The 21,606-nt window shown below is 37.5% G+C and overlaps 1 protein-coding gene across 1 annotated transcript in view; it reads right to left on the bottom strand.

The window, feature by feature from the left end:
• The window catches only part of bbs9 (Bardet-Biedl syndrome 9), a 460,826-nt gene that overhangs the window by 199,371 nt on the left and 239,849 nt on the right, over positions 1–21,606 (bottom strand). Inside the window, exon 15 of the mRNA XM_073871763.1 lies at positions 8,095–8,235. Within this exon, the coding sequence (XP_073727864.1) occupies positions 8,095–8,235 (141 nt within the window). The remainder of the gene's footprint in view (positions 1–8,094; positions 8,236–21,606) is intronic.

Consider the following 21,606-nt stretch of genomic DNA (forward strand, 5'->3'; position numbering starts at 1 on the left):
AATTCTGCACCACAAATGGGCTGTAGTGGTTGCAACTGACACAGATGTGATCATGATGTGCATGTACTACATCACTTACATGGATGGGCTGCAGGAGCTGTGCGTGAAGACGATGGACATCTTCCTACCTTTTCATGCCATCACAGAAGCTCTGACAGGGAACTATAATGGTGCTGCTTCAGATCTTACATCCCTCAGCACCTACATACTTACCGGATGTGACACAGGGAGCTATCTGAGCTAAAGGCAGGCCTACACAACTGCTATCAAACACCTGACAGACCTTCTGCCACTGTGCAGGTACGGTGATTCTGAGGAAAGCCTGTATGTTCAGGAAAAGGTTATAATAACAGCACGGCGATACAAAGTGTCACTCTATTACAGGAGTGACTTTGATAGTACTCTAGATGCACTGCGAGCCCATCTCTTTTTGAGCATCAAAGGAAACATGCGTTGCCTTCCACTAACTGAAGATGCCCTCCTATTACACCTTTGCCAATCCCTGCATCAGTTGGCTGTGTATAAACACATGATTCAGCCAACCTACCCAGTTGTTTGTGTGTGTTAGAGAGAGAGAGGGTGGCATCTTTTATCACGCTGCTGTATAATCCACCCTGTCATTCTTGTTTGCTGTCTCCTCAGGTGGTGAGGGTGAAGGTCTGTTCCCAGATCAGTATCTGCAGTGTGCCACCCTTCTGATTATCCCACCTCACATGGACCTGAATCTAGTTAATTAAGTTATGTTATTTTTTTCTGTCAAAGGGACATTTCACCCATGGAAACATTAATCTTTATTGAAAGTGGGTCATATTTGTAGTCGAAATGTAACATACATTTAAAATGTGGTGCCTGTTTGACCGAAAAAAGACAGAAAGTGACTTTTGGGGCGCATTTGTATGGAAGACAACAACTCCCACAATGCACAGCTTTGCAAGCCACTCCCAAATAAAATAGAAACATTTACTTTATAGTCAGACGTCTGTTTGTCCCTGCAGGCTTTGGCTGTCACTTCCAGTTGACCTTTGGTATTCTAAAATATGTATCCAGAATGCTGCTGTCCATATGCGGTACAAAGCTTGGGTGGTTCACCACACAAACGTCCATATCCTCATCTGATGTAGAAATTTCATCCAGAAGAAACTGGAATTTTTGAAATTCTCTGCAGCACACTGACTCATTTCTGTGTCCGTAAGCGCACAGCGAGAGCACAGGCACAACCAGTCCCTCCCAGCTCGAGTCAGTCCAGGCTCCTCCCCTGCTACAGACAGGTCTTCTACCTCGTCTTCTACCTTCTACAGGCAGGTCATCTACCTCGGTCTTCTACCTCCTGTTCCTTCACCTGCCTCAGCTGCTCTTCCCTGTATTGTGGCTCATAAAGATAGCCATAAACATCCAATTCGAGCATCACGTTTTCGAAATCACCCTCTTCCATATCATATTGATAACCTTCCACCATTGTTGAAAAACATCAAGCCTGGCTCCTCAGCATCTGTTAGCTTAGATTCCAAAAAGATGACAGCTGTATCATTTATTTAAGTGTATTAAGTCCCACCCACTGATCTGTAATAGGTCTGTAGCGTGAGTGGGTCTCATACATAGCCCTCCCTGGAAAAATGAGTGTTTGTAGTCTTAAACCCTCGACAAAGATATAGCAATTCCTTCTTTCAATGACGCAAAATGACGATTTTTACATCATTGAAAGAAGGAAGCGCAACCCTGAAATCTGTATTTCTCCCGTCTCAGGGGAAACTGAAAATGATGCATGACCATTCAAAAACATGACTGGGTTTCTAAAGCTACAAAGCTTAATGCAAATGGGTGAAGTGTCTCTTTAAAGTTGTAATAGTTGTCATCTGAGGCAATAAAATAATTAAAGTCATTTTGCTGTATTATATTTATTGTGTTACACATTTCCATTGGGAGAACAGGGTTATGTTGAAATTAAAAAGATCCCTAGACCATGATGTTTAATAATGTGGACATTAACAATCATGTTATCCAGTATGTCTTTCGGAATTTTGAAAGTAGCCAAAAATTCTATTAAGGTTCTGAGCCTGTTGATGGCCAACTAGTAGTGAAATCATCACAGATCCATTGATTTTGGTTAGATTTTTATAATTTTTTCTGTGTAATGAGTATACTGTTTGGTAAAAAGAATGGCATATTGACTGATATCATAACTTGGAGGAATAGTTGATTGTCAACGAAGTAAAGATGAAAATATTGGGAAAAAAATGAGAAAACGCCTACTTTTTTGCATTAAATTGATGCAAAATTATGCAGAAATGTGTTTTAAGAGTTATTTGTTCAGTGGATTTTGTCAGCACATGTGTTCTGTGTATCAGGAATGCATTTATTGACAGTTTACCCAACCCACTGAGGAAAAAAAAAATTTTCACAATTTTCTGATAAAAATAAAGGGTGCATACACTAAAATGGCCACAATTTTTTTATTTTTTTGCAATATTTCCGGCAGAGCAGACCCTCCAATTATTGGTTCTTGGGGTCAAAGTTAACAGAAAAAACACAAAAAAAAAGTATGGCAGACCAGGTCAGGTTCAACCCATTTTTGAGACTTTGGCTCCCCGACTAATTATGGTTTTGCTGTAGCGTTGTTTGGTTTGTTGTGTTTCGGTGGACCTCCAGCATTTTTTTAAATGGTTCCACTTTTTGCAGCCATTACATTGTTGACCAAATGCAGGACACTTATCTCTTTTGGCTGGATGTTCACTACCACAATTGTTACAGTTCTTATGGTTTGTGTTCTGTGTTTCGATTTTGTAATTTCTGTGCTTTCCTGTTTGGTGTACAGCATCGACTGAAGCAGTTGTCGTTTAGAGTGTTACTAAGTCTTTAGTATGCTGTTCAGTTTGCTCGTATATCCTGCATGGTGATATGGCTTTAGTCAAAGTAAGCTCTGAATCACGTAGCAGTGATTTTCTCCGAATATCATTGTGTATTCCACAAACTATTCGATCACGAATCAGCTCGTCTTGTAATGCACCAAATTTGCAGGTTTTTGCTTTTACTTTTAAATCGCTAATGTAAGATTCAAAAGTCTCACCGGGTTTTTGGGATCTCATGTTGAACTTGTGTCGTTCCATGGTGATGTTGACATGTGGAGCACAAATCTCACGGAACTTTATTTTTAAGCAGTCTGGGTCTTCCCGAGACTCAGCCGGTGTAATAATAACGGTGTCATCTTCACCGGGTGTCCTCACCTCTTGTGCATAAACAAAGGACCGTTCACGTTCGATGGCTTCGGGACCCGCGAGGTTAAGGAGAATGAAAGCTTGTGTTCGACGTGGTTTGTCTCCATGAGCTGCAGCAATAAAGATGTCAAACTCTTGCTCAAAGAGACGCCAGTTTTCTGCAATGTTTTCATCAAAAACGAGAGGATCCGGTCTTCGGAATTCCCCTGCCATGGCTTGCGCGTGCAATTTGTTTACGTAGCTTAGCGGCTAGTAGATCACGAGTCGATTAATATGCACAGAACTTTTTAGCGAAGACAAAACTAACTTTCGCGTGCAGTCGTAGTTTACTTCTGACACCATGTTGTTTAGTGTAACAAAATAAACTTGTCAGGAACTTCTTATGTGTGTTTTTATTAATCACACTTCATGCATACATAACATTGCCCTGCAGCTGTACATATCTAACACACGGTACCCGAGGGGGGCGGGACCTAATAAGTAGAGAGGTCTCGTGACTACTTAAACATATAGTGATGTCACATGCTGATGTACTACAATCATCAATATTTCAAAACCACCTAATGATACAATGATGATGTAGTGATCATCTATGTTTACCTATTTATCATCACATATTTATAACACTAATATCCTGTTATAAAAAAAATCTTGACAACCTATACTGTATATCATTGCAATGCTCTAAAAACATAGTTTTATATATTTCAAAATATTTATGCAATGATGCAGTGACAGTAATTTATCAATTTGTGACAAGAGTATGCAGCAAACCAATAGACCATTTATGACATCTAGTGGCCTTTGTCTGTAATATCACTAAAAAGTCTAACCTAATTTTTTGTGATTTAAGTTTTAATATTTATATCAGGTTTCTCCAACCCTGCTGCTAGAGAGCTACTGTCCTGCAGATTTTAGCTCCAACCCCAATTAAACACAGACGAATCAGCTTATCAAAGTGTTCAAGATTGCTTGATAATTACAGACAGGTCTGTTGGAGCAAGGTTGGGTCCTGTCCACAAGAACACAGATATTTTTAAAAACAAAGCATTTTCTATGCACTTTAACCTTTCTTTCACACAGTATCAGGTTACTAAAACCAAACTTTTTTGAAAACTCATGCTAGGGGAAAGTTTTTAGATACTCCGGTTGCAGTGTTGCCGTGTATCTGGTAAAACCCGAGTTTTTGGCATGTAACTTTGTTTGTGTCGAGGCAAGACTCTGCAATGGCTTCTGTTTGGTCAACATGGCTTTACAGTTAGGGATATATTGACATCTGTTGTTTTGGCACGCTCTTGACAGTGCTTCATACTGGGCAAAGAGGGAAAAACTGTTTATAAAAGTACCAATGTACGTGTGGACTAGGCCTGAAGTCTGCAGTATGGTAGCCCTCCAGGAGCAGGGTTGGAGACACATGATTCATATACTATATATACTACCAGTCAAAAGTTTTGAAACACTCGTTCTTTTTTAAACTTTTTTCCACATTACAGTAATAAACACTCATACAAACTATGGGATAACACAAATGTAACTGTGAAAATTATGTTGTGACTAAAAGCTTAAAAAAATAAATCAATACTTATATATTATATTTATTATAGTTATATTTTACCATCTGTGTGCAGTCACCCTTTTGCCTAAAAATTGCAAAACCGTACTTGTGTCATTTTATTAAGAAGCTTTTTGAATTTAAAGAATACTAAAGTTCACATTTAATCTAAGCTCTTATTGGCTGCTTTTTCTTTAATATTCAGTCGCAGTCACCTATTTTAAAAATAGATTTTCTAATAAAAGAAATTATTTGTTTGGTACCAATATATTTTTTATCTTCAAATGTCATTTCGAGCATTTAGAAAGCATTGTGACCGATAATTAACAGGTGCATTTTCTAAAGCGACTAGAACCAGTGCAGTATATTATTTCTGACAAGTCTGTAATTTATGTGTGGATGAGTAATATACACTTGAAATAAAGCTATGAAAACATAAATTTTCTCTGAAGCTATCTCTCTCCTCCCATTATTAGTACGCGAAACCACTGTGGAACTGCAAGTAAGCACTGCAGCTTTTACATTTGAACACTTGATAATGTATTTTCCTGTGACGTGACTATTAAAACACAGTGTGAGATATCGCCACTGACTTATTTATAAGCATCATGCAAAAAACATTTCTGAGTGCTCATACCGCAAGATTAAATAGTTAATAAAACTATATATTTATATATCATTTCTATTACCTCGCACCAAAACAATACAGCATAAAAGACACTTCATATAAATAAGAAAACAAGTAATAGTTTCATGATACCAAATACTGCTGGTTTGATCTCGTTTTTGACCATCAAACACAGACGGGCCTACATCAGAGCCAGGGAATCGCTGTCAGAGATGTAGCCAGATAGGGCGGTGGTCAGCGCGGTGAGTAAACACTGATGTCCGCTGATGTGTTTGGGTCTTGTCCGAATCTTTCTAAGCAAACCTTCAAATAGGCACTATCTTTACTAATCAACTGCAGATTTGAATATTATACATATATATTCTCGACTGAACTAATCTTAAAACTACACTTTGTGACCAAGAAACGGTAATATTAAGAAACGGCTATTCCATCTATTGAGTCTACTGTCATTCTGGCCTTTAAATCCGTGGCAGAAGGAAGTAGTTCCCAAACAAAGAGGCTTTTAAAATCATTCCGTTGTTGTTTTCTAGTTTTCTTTATTCAAACGTGTACCGTCGAAGTGTTGTATAAAAGCAGTATCGCTCTCGGAGTGATGTGATATAGCTCTATATCGTCACGGCTGTGATTAGGCCAGAGGCACGAGGCCGTTGGCCTTATGACTCCGAGAGCGATATTGCTTTTATACAACAGTTCGACGGTACATCTTTGAAAAAGAAAACAACATGTATAATATTCAAATCTGTAGTCAATTAGTAAAGATACAAGACCTATCTGACCACCCCCACGTTTCCACGACAACCAGCCTGACAGGGAGAGCGCAGCTATCAAGATGTGGAGATAAACGATGCACGTCTTTGCGAAGTTTCTTTGCTTTAACGCGAAATTGCGTAGATGTTCTATTAAAGCCTTTCTCACGGAGCCATTTGCTAAAAAGCCTGTGATGTCACTATTTGTGTGTGGAGGACAGCTATGCATTTATAAAATCATCAGCTCAAACGTAAAGGAGACAGCGAATCTCTGCAACGGACCAGGATTGGCTTGTTTGTTGTTAACCCACAATATAACACCCGGCTCACGTCATGACGGAAGCCCAGTGGATCAAACATGTGGAGAACTTCCTGTATTTGGTTCGGCCCGAGGTCCAGCAGTGTTCACACCACAGGTGGGTCGCCCCAGAGTTCGGCGACAGCCGCCCCGAGACCACCTGTTTAGAGCGGTTTCGGAGCGACTGTTTAGTGTGCACCCGAGTGCGGCTGTTGTATTCACACTGACCCAAACGAACCGTACTCGGAGAGACACATCATTTGGGCCGACCTAAACAGTGTATATGTGAAAGCACTCTAAATGACTGTTGCACTGACATGTGGCTGGGACATAATTTCTTGTGCAGGTATTTTTTTACAACACACCTCATTACACACACACATGATCCGAAAGATAGGAACCCAAGTACTGAAACGTGACATCAACGAACATGATCATGAAAACAATAAGTTTGTCGTTTTGAATTTATTCTCCAGTCTTCTCCATCCGCATGTACAGAAAGATTGTGGTTAATTATTTTTTAATATAATAGTATGTTGTTATGACCAGCAGGCTTATACACTTACTTTAATCTAATAATATTTTTGCATTTATGGTTAAATAGATATTTACAGCCTGCATTTGTCCCATTCTCCACCCATACCTGCTTTGTCTGATACTTTATAAATGTCAATAACTGTTGTTTTAATTTTTCATATGTCCAGCTATCTGACATGCAACAAGAAATGATTGTCACTATTTTGCTCTACTGTTACATGTTTGCTCTACATGTTAAATATTTAAGATTTTATGTAAAGCTCACATAACACACACTGTTTCTGCAATTCTGATGTTAATCTGGAGTACCTATAGAGTAGTATTACATTCTTTATATCTCTGAAGAGTCTTTAGTTTAATCAGATTTATAAAAAAGATTAGATTTACCGATTCTTTCTGATAACGTACAAAAAATTAAGAAGGAGAAGTTACTACCACGCGAGGACGAGTATGAGTCATGCAACACTATACAACACTATTAACTTATGATTCACTACATGTTTGTGTCATTTATATAATATGCACGCGCCTATTTCCAACATAGGACAGAAGTCTTACTTACTGCATGCAACTCATGACCCGGTTGGGACTTTCAATGAAATCCAGCACATCAAACACACACGCAAAACTCTGCTGCTACCCTGGATAATCAACTATTTCCCTTGTTTTCATACGGCTGGCTTTCTTCTCCTTACATCCAAAAACACACTTCTTATTTCGTTGAATTTTAAAATTAAACAAAGCTGTCACGTGATGTGATGTTTGTAAGTTCTAGCATCTCCCGCTGATTGACGGGTGGGTGGTGTTTTCAAGGGGAAGTGCCCATAAAAAAGTAATACATATAGAAACCCCTGAAACGTCAGCTGGACTTGTAAACGTCAGCTGGACCCGTAATCGAAGTGCATTCGGCACAGTGTAACACGCCCAATTGCTTTTTTGACACTTTGCCTACGTATAGCATGAGGAAACAATTCTATAACTGTGTTAATAAGTCAGAATGCATGAAATACCATTGAACCCCCTTTTAAATTATTATTTTTTATTAACAAGATTGAAATATAATTATTAACCAGGTATTTATTTGAAAAAACTTAGGTCATAAAGCCATAGTACTATACCTGGAAAGACTTCATTAAGGTTGACGGGAGGTTTGTTGGTTTCCAGAGTGATCTTGTACTTGGCATTTTTGCTAGGTGAAGAGGGGTAGCTCACTAACCGGAGAGGCAAGGTAAATTTACACTGAGACACTCGTGGGACTCCTAATAAAACACAAATACAATGACAAATGAACACTTTTCAGAAATCCAACAATCATTAAAGCTCATTACAATATCTACAGTATATGCTGATTTAACACACCCGCCATCTTGAAATTGAAACCCACACTGTAAAAAATTACTCTGGAGGGTGTTAAATTTAACCCATGAAAATGAGTTATAATTTAATTAAGTATATAAGCTAGCAAGTAAAATAAAAAATAATGGGTATACTCTATCCAATTTTTAACAGTAATAACTGCAATACTAAAAAAATAAGTAACATATACCCCAAAATATTGGCCTTAGCACCGCAAAGTGCGCATGAATCAATATCCAGTCGGGACTCGAGTCACCATTTTTCATATCATATCGGCGGGAGAACTGCGGTTTGTTGACAGGTAAGTTTTTATTTAACTTGTTGATATCATCATGAATGGAAATGTTAAGTTGGTTAACTGTAAAATCTACCAGAAGTTTAGTCATTTGCGTGCTTCTCTGTCTCTGTTGTTGACAGATTGATAGGTTAGAATATGTCAGTCAGGTTAGCTTTGAATGAAACATCGCCCAGTTCTTGCACCTGCAAATACGAATAAAAATCCATATTTATGATTAAAATATTAACTTCCATTATTATATTTACATATCTGAATCTCGTGAACAGCGGAGCTGCTCAATCTGAGTGGTTGAACTTGAGCAAGCCACGTGACGAGAGAGAGCAGCGGACGGTTGATGTATGATACAGACGGGAGGGCGTCGAGCAGACAAACAAACAACGGTAAAGCTGTCGATGCTAGATAATTACTGTAAAGGTTTTCTTGCATTTATCTGTTAATATATTAAGTTTTGTTTTAGAAGGGATCCATTTATGAAGCCATTTTATTATTATTATTATCATTTACAGATATATACTTAACGTTGCCTTTCGCTTTTTAATGTCTGTTCAAAAAAGTATTTCTGAGTTCATATGTTATATATGTGACTTGTATATGAAGTTGAATCACTTAAAATTGAATGTAAGTACTTCTTGTTAGTGTTCAATGTTTTATGCACGTGTACTGTGAGTTATAGCATAATATGAAGTTGTATTTGTGCACTTAATAAGTTTTAAATGATGTTGAAATGTTTGTTTGTATCGATATAGCATGCTAGTCTACTGAGGTAAATGAGATCAGTTTTTCCTCTCATATTATTGTCTTCTTTAATTTTCTAATGATAACGTGAAGAACAGTATTTAGGAATCTTGCTTTTAATGGTTTTTTAACATCTCATGAAGACTTTGGTTTATTTTTTTATGAAATAATATGTTCAAGAAGCTTTATGTAAAACTATGATTTGTTGTATTTCACTTGAAATGTATTGGGATTATTTTGTACTTCCAATTATTAGTTTTAAATGTTTACAGAATGTTATTTGTTCAATAAAGCAAACAATTTATGCAATCTTGTGTATGACTATTTCCTTATTCAACCCTCTCTGAATAAGTAATATGTAATGTTTCTTAATGGCTTATCATTATTAATAATAATTTAATAGATCTGTGGCTTAATACCAATAGGGTTAATGTTATTCATTTTTTTATAAGTAATTAATTATGAAAAAATAGGTAGACCTTACCTAATTTTTTTAGTTTATCATAGTAATTAAATTTAGGTACTCTTTAATCAAATATATAGGATATAATCTACTTAAACAAAGTGAGTGCAAATTGTTACAACTATTTTTTTGAGTAAATTCTATAGGTTGTTTTTTACAGTGCAGGCTGCGGTGGGAAGAAACCCGGAAGTATCCTCTGCTGAAAAAAACAGCATCAAACCAGCATGGACCAGCATGGGAATTATGCTGGTCTATGCTGGTTTAGCTGGTGGTCACAGCATACCAGCACCAAAACACAACATATGCTGGTATGACCAGCATGGGATGCTGGTGCTAATGCTGGTTTAGCTGGTGCTAATGCTGGTTTGTTGCTGGTTTAGCTGGTGCTAATGCTTGTGCTGATGCTGGTTTGATGCTGGTTTAGCTTGTGTTCACTAGCAAACCAGCACCAAAACACAACATATGCTGGTCTTGCTGGTATGCTGGTTTTTTCAGCAGGGTCGCCGTGAAACGCATGAGAGTTGCAAATGCGATGCGTGTTAGGCTGTACATCCTATTAACGAAACGAGAGTGATAATATATATCCTTTCATCGCTTCCTGCCGTGGGTGGATTGTGAAAATATAAAGGGATATTGGACCTCATTTTAAGATAAGTGAAATAGCTTTAGTTAGCTAACACTAGATTTCCAATTTGCACACGTTTTGGATGGCAATTATAAAAATAATTCAAAGATTTTCTCATTAAATTACAGACACCATAAAACATTACAGTACTATCATATTACAAATACTCTTATGTTGCCTAAGCAAACTGACATTTATGATAGACAGACAGACAGACTGCCAAGACTGAAATCATGATTATGTTAATTTCCAGTGTCTGTGATATTGAAACACTAGAGCAGGGTTCCCCAAATCTTACCCTGGATGTCCGGAGCACTGCAGAGTTTAGCTCCAACCCTAATCAAACTTACACACCTGTGATTTTCTAGTGATCATGAAGACCTTGATTAGCTTGTTAGGTGTGTTTGATCAGGGTTGGAGCTAAACTCTGCAGTGCTCCGGACCTCCAAGGTAAGATTTGGAGAAGGGGGCACTAGAGGAAGAAGAGGAGGACCACCATTCGTTTCCTGATCAGAACACAAGAGAAGAGTGAGTCATTATCTCAGATCTAAGGGCAGGGGGACAAATTAAAGAAAAAAATAAGCATGTAATTAATTGATGAAAATTAGAGCATGTAAATTAATCTTATGACCTCCTTGATGGTTCTTTTTGTTTTACATGTAATTTTCTCCTCTTTCTCAATACACAGATCTAACAGTGGTTTTGAGGCATATGCAGAACCTTGATTACCTGGAAACATCTCCTATCATGGAAGAGCACAACATGCTCACAACCAGTGTTGGGGGTAACACATTACAAGTAAAGTGCATTACGTAAATATTACTTTTCTGAAGTAACAAGTAAAGTAACACACTTAAAAATTGTTACTTAAAAATGTACACATTAATATTTGAGTTAAGTAATGCAAGTTACTTTTCAGTTTAATTAATTCAATTTAAAAATAAAATAATGTACTGAAAATATTAATGTAGAATTACGCACTCTGTGCGCCTGAGCAGGAACAGTTTAAGTCAGAAACGGAGATGGCAGGCCAGAGCTTGACATTAACTTAAACTTAAAAGTAACTTAAAAGTAATGAAAGCATTACTTTAAATGAAAAGTAACTAAGTAATGCAATTATTTACTTTTCGGGGAGTAACTTAATATTGTAATGCACTACTTTTAAAAGTAACTTTTCCCAACACTGCTCACAACATTTGTCTCTTCGACCAGTTTTTTCTTGTTTCTCTGCCGTATGAAGCCGAAAGTATACTAGGGACGTCCGCGTATGCGCGCCGTCCGCATGACGTCATTTTCGCCCAAAATTTGAGACCGCGCGGACAGTGCGCGTACAGTCCGCGTACAACAACGCATGCGCGTGAAAATATTTAGACAGGACACTCAACTATAAACAATTATACAAAGGAATTGGACAGCATTTGCACACACACTATCGTTTTTCTTCTTTAACTTTTACTTCTTCCAAGAACAGAAAGCTGTGGAGCATGTTTGTTTGATTCCTGTTCTTTGTTATCTTGTTGTTTGTTCTAAACTGTGTTTGCAATGTTGGATCAGTTACTTTTCTTCACCTATCCTAATGTTTTAATGTACTGTAAATGTCGCCAAATCAGTGCTGCCCTGACAGCCTGTTAGACTAATCATTTGAATAAGAAATCACTTGTATTGCGTACAGTGTCGAACGCGGCCATCCGCGTGTAGCCGCGGGGACTATACTCGGAAAGCTGCGCGGACACGTGCACGCGCGAGCCGGACCCGGACGCGGAAAAAAAGTATACCCGGGCCTTAAGGCAGCGGCTTCTTTCCACATACTAGCTTTAAGGTTTAAAAGTCCCGGTTTTCCTGATCCCATTTTTTTATTTTTTTAGTGTTTAATGATGCTATTAGAGCATAAATAATACCTGTGAAATTATAAAGGTCAAAATTCAATGTCAAGCGATATATTTTCTTTAATAAAATTCCCCTTTCAAAGCCTACAGCGAAGAGTTTTTTTACTAACCCCTGCCAGGAATACGTCAGTCACCAGCTAAGCTCAAACGGCTCAGGCTAAGCTAAGCTGTGTCAAATCACAGCACACTAAACAAACTAAACAATCAGAACTCGTTACATATTTCTGAAGGACGGACTTCATAGAACAAGGAAAACATCACCCCGTTTTTAGGACAGTAGAAACAGCGCTATAGAGATAAGTAAATTATGTGAAAAATACTGCATTTTTTACACACAAAACATGAACACATGCTATATTGCACACCATAAACACAACCATAGCTTAAAACACACAGGAAAAACGGGACCTTTAATCTGTCAAAGGCAACAGTCAGTCGGATATGCGTAACATGGGCTAACTACCTTTATTTTATGCTTGGCCAGTATGGCAAAGTAATGGCTGTAGATGAGCTAGTATCACCTTGCTTCAAGCAGACATTTCCCAAAACACATATAGATGAAATTGCACACCCCAGAGATTGCCCTCATGAGGATACACGTAGAGAGGGCTATAAGATGCTTCAAAGAATTTCACATTTTTGATGGTGTCCTACCCCACTCACTCTGTGGACTGTTTTTGCTCTACTGACAAATTTCTAAGAACCTCTATTTTAAAGGAAAGTTACACCCATTTTTTTTTTTTTTTTGCTGTAGATGAGCTTATTTCTTTATCGAAATTCAGCATTACATCACTTTCTCACCAATGGATCTTCTGCAATGAATGGGTCCAAACATGCATCTTTTTACTTCACAAGAGGTGCCAAGTTTGGACTCTGATTCTCACGGCACCCATTCACTGCAGAGGATCCAATTGTGAGCAATGTAATGCTGAATTTCTCTAAATCTGTTCCAATGAAAAAACAAATGCATCTATATCTTTATTCCTTTAATCCCAAAACAAACTAAATTTTGTTACCTTGCCTTTTTGTTACAATTTGTACAGTAGATAGAAAATATACATTGGAACAATTTTATATACAGTGGTGTAACAAGTGTCAGCCCGCATCCAGATGTATTATGTTATTGCATATATGTCACACTTTAATGTTTCAGATCATTAAATAAATTTAAATATTAGTCAAAGATAACACAAGTAAACATAACATGCAGTTTTTAAATAAAGGTTTTTATTATTAAGGGAAAAAATCCAAAACTACATGGCCCTGTGTAAAAAAGTGTGTTATTGGATTTTAATGTAAATATGATTGGTTCTAAAACTGTACATATATTTTATCATACGTGAGGCAATATACATTGAAGTTCATTTATAAATAAAACTATATTTTGAACGAGTAAATACGTTTCCTTATTGTAAAAAATGAGTTGTTCTAAAACTGTACAATTATTTACTTACTACGTATCTAATGTGTGCATTTCATGTTTGTTACAAGTAAGTGTGTGTGGTATTCCTGGGTTTATAAGCACAGATTGGGCAGCCAGCCAATAGTTAAAAAAGAACAAGTCCAACTTAGTTTTTACTGACTTACATTTCTCTTCATCAAAGTGAATGCATTCCAGATGGAAGTCAATTCTGGTTTTGACAAAAAAGTCACACCATGTAATCCCTGTGATTCCTCTGAAGTGTCCTCCTGCGTTTAAGTTCACATCACCATGTAAACAAAGTCACACTTCCCCGTTTCAGTCTATGTTACCCGTGAGCGAACGAACAATGCAGTTCTGAGTAAAAAGTTTTGAGCACCCTCTCGTGTTGTCTGTAATCTAATGAGAAAATCAGTGAATTGTTTTGATAACTGCCATCCAAAACGTGTGCAACTTGGAAAGCTAGTGTTAGCTAACTAAAGCTATTTCACTCACCTTAAAATGAGGTCCAAAACCCTTTATATTTTCACAATCCACTCATGGGAGGCCTTTGAGTCACCCGAGAAGCGATGGAAGGATATATATATATATATATATTATCACTCTCTTTCCATTAATAAGATGTACAGCCTAACACACAACATCGCATTCGCCACTCTCATGTGATTCATGGCGATACTTCTGTGTTTCTTCCCAACGGAGCCTCGTTTTCAATTTCAAGATGGCGGCTGCGTGAAATCAGCATATTCTCTTTGTGTTTTAACAGTTATGATTAATGCACAGCATTTTGCTCTCAAGATGCATCTAAGCGCAAAAGGATGCTTTAAGCACACTATATGTTGAAGCCTTTCATATGGTGGTAGTTTTGCGAAATTAAGGAAAATATACTTACCCTAATTATTTGCTCAATCATACTCATAGATTATAGGTTCATTTAAAAACTGCCATGATTAATTAGGGAATAATTGACGACCGGCCGTTGAATTACTCAAAAATAAATTTACACTCGAGATGACAATGTGGTGAAGCGGAGTGGCCCTTACACCACAGGTGTGCTTTAGTTTTAAATAATTCAACGACTGAGCAAATAGATAGAGTAAGTATATATTTTCCTTCATTTTGCAAAACTATCACAGTATGAAAGGCTTCAAAATAACGTGCTAAAATGTGACATTTCACAAGATAAATCTTTGGTGTCCCCAGAGTACATATGTGAAGTTTAAGCTCAAAATACCATATAGATAATTTATCACAGCATGATAAAATTGCCACATTTTAGGGTGTGTCCTTTAAAATGCAAATGAGCGGATGAAATGATGGTGGTTTGTTGAAATTGAAACTCAAATGTGCTGTCAATTATTTTCTCTTTCTCTGCACTTTTGGCAAGAAAAAAAATGCGCTTTTAAACCACAACTTCTCTTCTTCCTCCGGCTGTGTGACAAGCCAGCGCAACCTCACGTAATTGTGTAATGACGTTGAAAGGTCACGTGTTACATAAATGAAACGCACATTTGCGGACCATTTTTAAAAATAAACTGACACAAAGACATTAATTAGCATCATTCGACATACAACAACGTCAGAACGGTCCTCTTTCTCCACACTTGTAAACACTGGGGCGTAGGTTCAATATGTTATCTGTGACCTCTTGACGTGATGACGTATTACGCGAGGTTGCTCAGGCGCGTCACAGGACTGGAGGAAGACGAGAAATTGTGGTTTAAAAGTGCATATTTTTATTTTGTTTGCCAAAAATGACTAGATAAGACCCTTATGTCTCGTTTGAGATCGTTTAGAGTCCTTTGAAACTGCCTTTTTAAAACTGCATTAAAACTGTTAAGTATTGGGTTCAATTAAAGTCCATTAAAATGAGAAAAATCCTGGAATGTTTTCCTCAAAAAACATAATTTCTTCTCGACTGAACAAAGAAAGACATCAACATTTTGATGACATGGTGGTGAGTAAATTATCTGGATTAGTTTTTTTTTAGAAAATGGACTAATCCTATAAGAAGTGACATTATTATAATAAGGGTGTGTTATCACACGGCAAAATTTCGAGAGTGACAACCGTATTTACTTACAGATGTGAGTCTGAAGTGGCCTGTTCACACAGCAAATTACAGACACAAATAAAACACCATCTGTATGAACGAGCAACCGACCTCAGACCCGCATACTATAGAGCAATAAATAATATATTTTTCAGAAACCAATCTGTGATTCATATAATGCAAGTCAACAGATCCGCCACTTTGAAAGGTTAAAAAGCAGATATATACAATACAAAAGTAATCCCTATGACATATGGATGTTATTTGCAACATTCTTAGCGTCAATGCAGAACCTCGACAACATATGAAGTGTGCTTTACATTCACGTTCTATAGGTGGCGCTGAGAGTCCCCTGTAGCCTCTTGGAATGCAATGGCTGAAATTCCACAAGGGGGCGTATTTGTTCCTCAGATGTTGCACAATAAACGTGACATACGAATATATTATTATAAATCGTGAATGAAAAGTGAGAGTCAAACGAATAACCGGTAACTAATTGTTTACAGTATTTATATCATAATTCGGTCAGAAACATCAAGATTGTGAGGCGACCAAATCGTTTTGGATTAAAAGGCTTGGCTATTCCATTTCCTTGGACTTTTGGGGATTTATGAACTATTTGTTTTGAAAAAAAAAATTCAACAAAGCAGATAAAGGGAAGATTTTGAAGCTAAGTAAATATCCTAAATCGCCACCGCCCGGTTCAGGTAACTAACAACTAGATTTTTGAGTGCAATAAATATTGTTGCATATTATGCTTTGTGGTGCGCTTAATGGAATCCTGAGAGTCTAAGCTTTCAAACGATGTCTCGCATGACTGTATATTTTTAGGATTTAATGCTTCAAAGTTACAATGACATTTATGCAGCCTCATGTGCAAGGGAGGGGTGTGCCGTGTACGGGTTAAAACATCCTAACTTTTATGCTTATATCCATTGTGGGCGCAGAATAATGCGCTTAAATCATACATGTTAAAACACAAAGAGAATATACCTATAGTGTATAAGCTCAGAACATAGTGAATTGCATCTATCCAACAGTTTACAAGATCGATTCCACAGTAGTTTGCTCTTTCAAATCACTCTTAAAGGACAAATTCGGTATTTTACACTTAAAGCCCTGTTTTCAGATTGTTTATGATGAAATAGAACGGTTTTGACTGAAATTTCGACATATGCGGCTGCCCAGATAATTTTTGGGTGTTTGTGTTTCAGCTCCTACCTTTACAATGGGTTTAATGGTGCACTGGAACAATCCTTCCTAAAATGCATTAAACTTTCGTTTACAAAGACGTGAAACTCACCGAGTGGTCAGGGGTGTTCACTGGTATGCTCACACAAAAATCTCTGCAAAATACGCATTCCAACAGGTTTTATCGTAGTTTTTGCCAACTCCATTGACTTGTATTAGTTGTGCAGTGAGGTACGGTATTACTCCGCGCCGGGAACTTTGTTTCTATTCTTGCAATTGGCAATGGCGGATTAGCGCCACCAACTGGGCTGGAGTGTCTATTATTCAAGCTCTAAGCGGAAGAATGTACGGATGTAAGGCGTTTGGAAAAATAGGTCCAGAAGTTAACAACGAATGCTAAAACAGCTGTTGGAAAGCATCTTTTAACGCGATTTTTGTGTGAGCATATCATTGAACAACCCTGACCACTCAATAAGTTTCACGTCTTTGTAAACGAAAGTTTAATGCATTTTAGAAAGGATTGTTCCAGTGCACCATTAAACCCATTGTAAAGGTAGGAGCTGAAACACAAACACCCAAAAATTCTCGGGGCAGCCGCAAATTTCAGTCAAAACCGTTCTATTTCATCATAAACAATCTGAAAACAGGGCTTTAACTCTTTCACCGCCAGCATTTTTTTAAAAAGTTCCCAGCCAGCGCCAGCGTTTTTCATGATTTTCACCAAAGTTTAATGCCTTCCAGAAAATGTTCTTCTTCAGATATATAAACATTCAATATACCAAATGAAAGAACAGACCCTCTGCTTTCAAAAAAAACCCGTTTCATCCTACCTTGAGTAGTTCTTTTGTAATCAGCTTTTGAATATGGGTAGGTTTCTGCAAAAACACCACATTTTGAGCAAAAAGCAGAGATAATTCCATTTTTGTGATGGACTTTTCATAGAGATCCTTTTCAGAGCGATCTTTAAAACAGACACGGACATGCAGCAGCTTGCCATAGGGCAATACTTCCGGGTTTAAAAAGTTGTGGAAAGACAGAAAATCTCGTCATTGGCGGGGAAGCGTTTTCTCTTAATTGACGAGATATCTCGTCAATGGCGGGGAAAGAGTTAAGTGTAAAATACCGAACTTGTCCTTTAATAGTATATTGCTTTCTCAAAGCACATTAAAAAACACATTAAAATACAAAAAATATACATTAAAATACAAAAAATATACATCACGAAAATAAAATGATTAATCACTAAAAACAATCCTAAAATAGAATGTTTTAGAAAGAGATTTAAAAGTCTCTAAAGTATTTGCTTTCCTGATGTCAGCTGGAAGAGAGATCCAAAGCTAGGGAGCATAGGAAGAAATGGTCTTTCACCCCTGGAGCGAAACCGTGTCTCAAGAACAACTAAGATTCCACTCTGAGAGGAACGCAGATTACCACATGGAGTAGAAGGCATTACAAGATCAGTTAAGTAGTGAGGAGGCAGATCATGCAAAGCATTTTAAGTTAACACGATGACTTAAAAATCTATACGATACCTGACTAGGAGCCAATGCAAAGACTTCAAGACAGGGGTAATATGATCTCCAGCCCTGACCCCAGACAGTACTCTAGCAGCTGAATTTTGTAATTATTGAAGTTTGTTGAGTAATGATTTAGATACTCGAACTAAAAGACCATTACAAAAGTCCAGACGTGACAAAACAAAAGAGTTTATTAACTTCTCTACCACAGCAGAGGACAGCATGTAAATTTGCTATATTTCTGAGGTGAAAAAATGATGTCTTCTTAACCATTATCAGAACAAAAAGCTCAAATGACAGGGTGACATCATCAACAAAGTAAGTGAACCACAAGCATTTCACAGTTGATGAGGAGAGCCTATGAGCATAATGTCCATTTTAGAGCCATTTAAGGACAGAAAAATATTAGACATCCAAATCTTGATCTCAGTGATACAATTAGGAGGCGCACAATGTCTACATGTTGACCAGGGGCCCGTACCATGAAAATGGTTAAACAAACTCAGGGTTACAGGATTAGTTTCAGGTTGACAAAACCAAGCCAATGTTCAGGCCTTGTTGGTACAAGCTATTTTCATGGTACCCAAAACCCAGGATTTGCACAAACTAATCCTAAACAAAGCTGGCTAACCAACTAAACCAGCTTCATGGTATAGGCCCCTGGCCTTGAATGGATATAAATCTGTGTATCATCAGCATAAAAGTGATAAGGTCTAGAGATCTAAGTAGTTGACCAAGTGGATAAATATACATACTAAAAAGTAGAGGGAACCAGTACTGACCCCTGTGGGACACCAGTATGTACAGAACCAACTTTGGACCTATAGCCACTCATAAAAACAAATTTACTGCGATCAGTAAAATAAGACCTAAACCAGTCAAGAATGGTCTCTGACAAACCAAATACAGTTTCCAAATGATTAAGTAACAATGCATGATCAATAGTATCAAAGGCAGAACTAAGGTCCAAGATAATGAGAAGAGACCGGAGTCAGAAGCTATTAGCAAGTCATTAGTTACTTTTTGCTGAGCAGTTTTCAAAATCCAGATTGATGGGGCTCGAATAAACTATTTTAATAAACTATTTTCAACCACACCCTCTAAGATTTTAGCCAGGAATGGAAGATTTGAAATTGGGTGATAATTTGAAAGAACGTTCACATCAGAATTTTGCTTTTTTTAAATGGGAGTGACAGCAACAGTTTTAAGTGCTGTTGGCACCACACCAGTTGACAAAGAGTCATTTATAATAACAAGAACTGAGGGACATAAATGACCAAAGCAAGACAGACTACAAGGCATAGGATCAAGTATGCAAGTGGAAGCTTTCATACAAGAAATCTACTTGCAGAGTAACTCAGGTTGTATTGCAGTAAATTTGGAAAAAGGAGTGCCAAAAGTTTTTATGGGTGTAAAAATTTCCAAGTTGACTGAAAGGACATTGTTAAATATAGAGATTTAGAAGAAGACAGCATTTAAAGGCGGAGTCCACGATGTTTGAAAAACGCGTTGGAAAAGGAGACGGGCCGACTACCAAAACACACTTATAGCCAATCAAATCAAATAAAATGCCGGGTTGCGTATGTGTGGGGCGGGTCTATCAACAGAAGGTCCAGATTCTATTGGGGTAGGGGCGTGTTTGTTTAGGTGATTTCAAATATCAACATTGGCTTTCAAACATCATGGACTCCGCCTTTAAGGAAGAGACAATTCAATTTGCAAAAATAGCATAATCAATTGATTGCCATTTACGGAATTGTCATGGTTCTGCCATCCTGTCCTTTGTTTAATCTAGTCTTGTGGCAGAATCATGACAGACCCATGTTTTATGTGGGTTCACGTGGTCTCAGTATTGGTTTACTAGACCACGTGTTCCCTGTGTCTTGTCTCTTTTACCCCGCTCCCTTGATAGCCTCCTCATTATTGTTTGATTAACTACTTAATCCTCTTGTATTCATTGTGCTGTGCTTGTGCATTGTTTCTGTGATCCTGTGAGTACGCTGTCTTGAAGTCTAGTAGTGTTTATTGTATCCAGTCTAGTTCATTGTTTAATGTTATCCTGTTTAATGTCATAGTGTAGTCTTGTGTCTTGTACAGTTTAGTGTTCCTTATATAATCCTGTTTATGTTGTTTTGCCCCCTCGTGGGTTTTGTTTTTGGTTTTTTACACATAATAAAAGTCTTTGTTGAGTTACCTCTGTCTGCACTTGGGTTCTTCCTACACACCACGTAACAGGAATGACATAGATTGTGAAACTTCTCTACTGATTCCTCGATATTAAAAAAGATAGTGAAATGGACTGAAAGACTAACATTCACAGCAGAAAAATTTGTAAGAATAGGGTCATTCGCCATGACTAATTCCAATGTATGCCCCTTACAGTTAGTGGGAACATTTACAAACTGTGAGAGATTAAAACAGTCCAAGACTGATAGAAAGTCCTTGGCCACGCCACAGGCTTTCTGATCTACATGTATGTTAAAATCACCCAGAATCAAAATTCTCTTAAATTTAACAGACAGTATGGACAGTAGATCAGACAAAAAATCCTTATTTGGTTTTGGAGGTCTATAAAAAGTGACCATAGCAGCATGGTGAGCAGCATGAGAAGCAGATACATTTAAAACCAAGCATTTAAATGTTTTAAAAGGAGGTACAGACACAGGGTGTATTGCAGTTTATAGACCACTATAATAGAACGAGACATCAAAGAGTCCAAAGCCTGATGGAGTCAGCTGATTTAAAAGAAGACCAACGGCCTGTTTATGCAGTTTTTTGTCCATGATAAAAACCGACAGAAGCAAGGGTTTATTGTTCACAGAGCGTTTTGTTTTGTTTCTACTTTACTATACATATTGTCATTTGTGTGTATCATCTTTAGCCCCCAGAATCTTTTGTGGCTCAAACATATATGTGTTCTGCTGCTATTTTTACACATTAATGTTTTTAAAACATTTCCCACACATGTAACGATGCGGAATGAAGCTATCCGCAGGATGTTAAGCTTTAACACAGCAAATTCGTGGCCCCCAGTTGGGGACCACTTGGTCACAAGAGCCAATAGCATTTCACATTTTAAGCTGACG

The sequence above is a fragment of the Misgurnus anguillicaudatus genome, chromosome 10 (genome assembly GCF_027580225.2).
Source record: "Misgurnus anguillicaudatus chromosome 10, ASM2758022v2, whole genome shotgun sequence".
NCBI classification, from domain to species: Eukaryota; Metazoa; Chordata; class Actinopteri; order Cypriniformes; family Cobitidae; genus Misgurnus; species Misgurnus anguillicaudatus.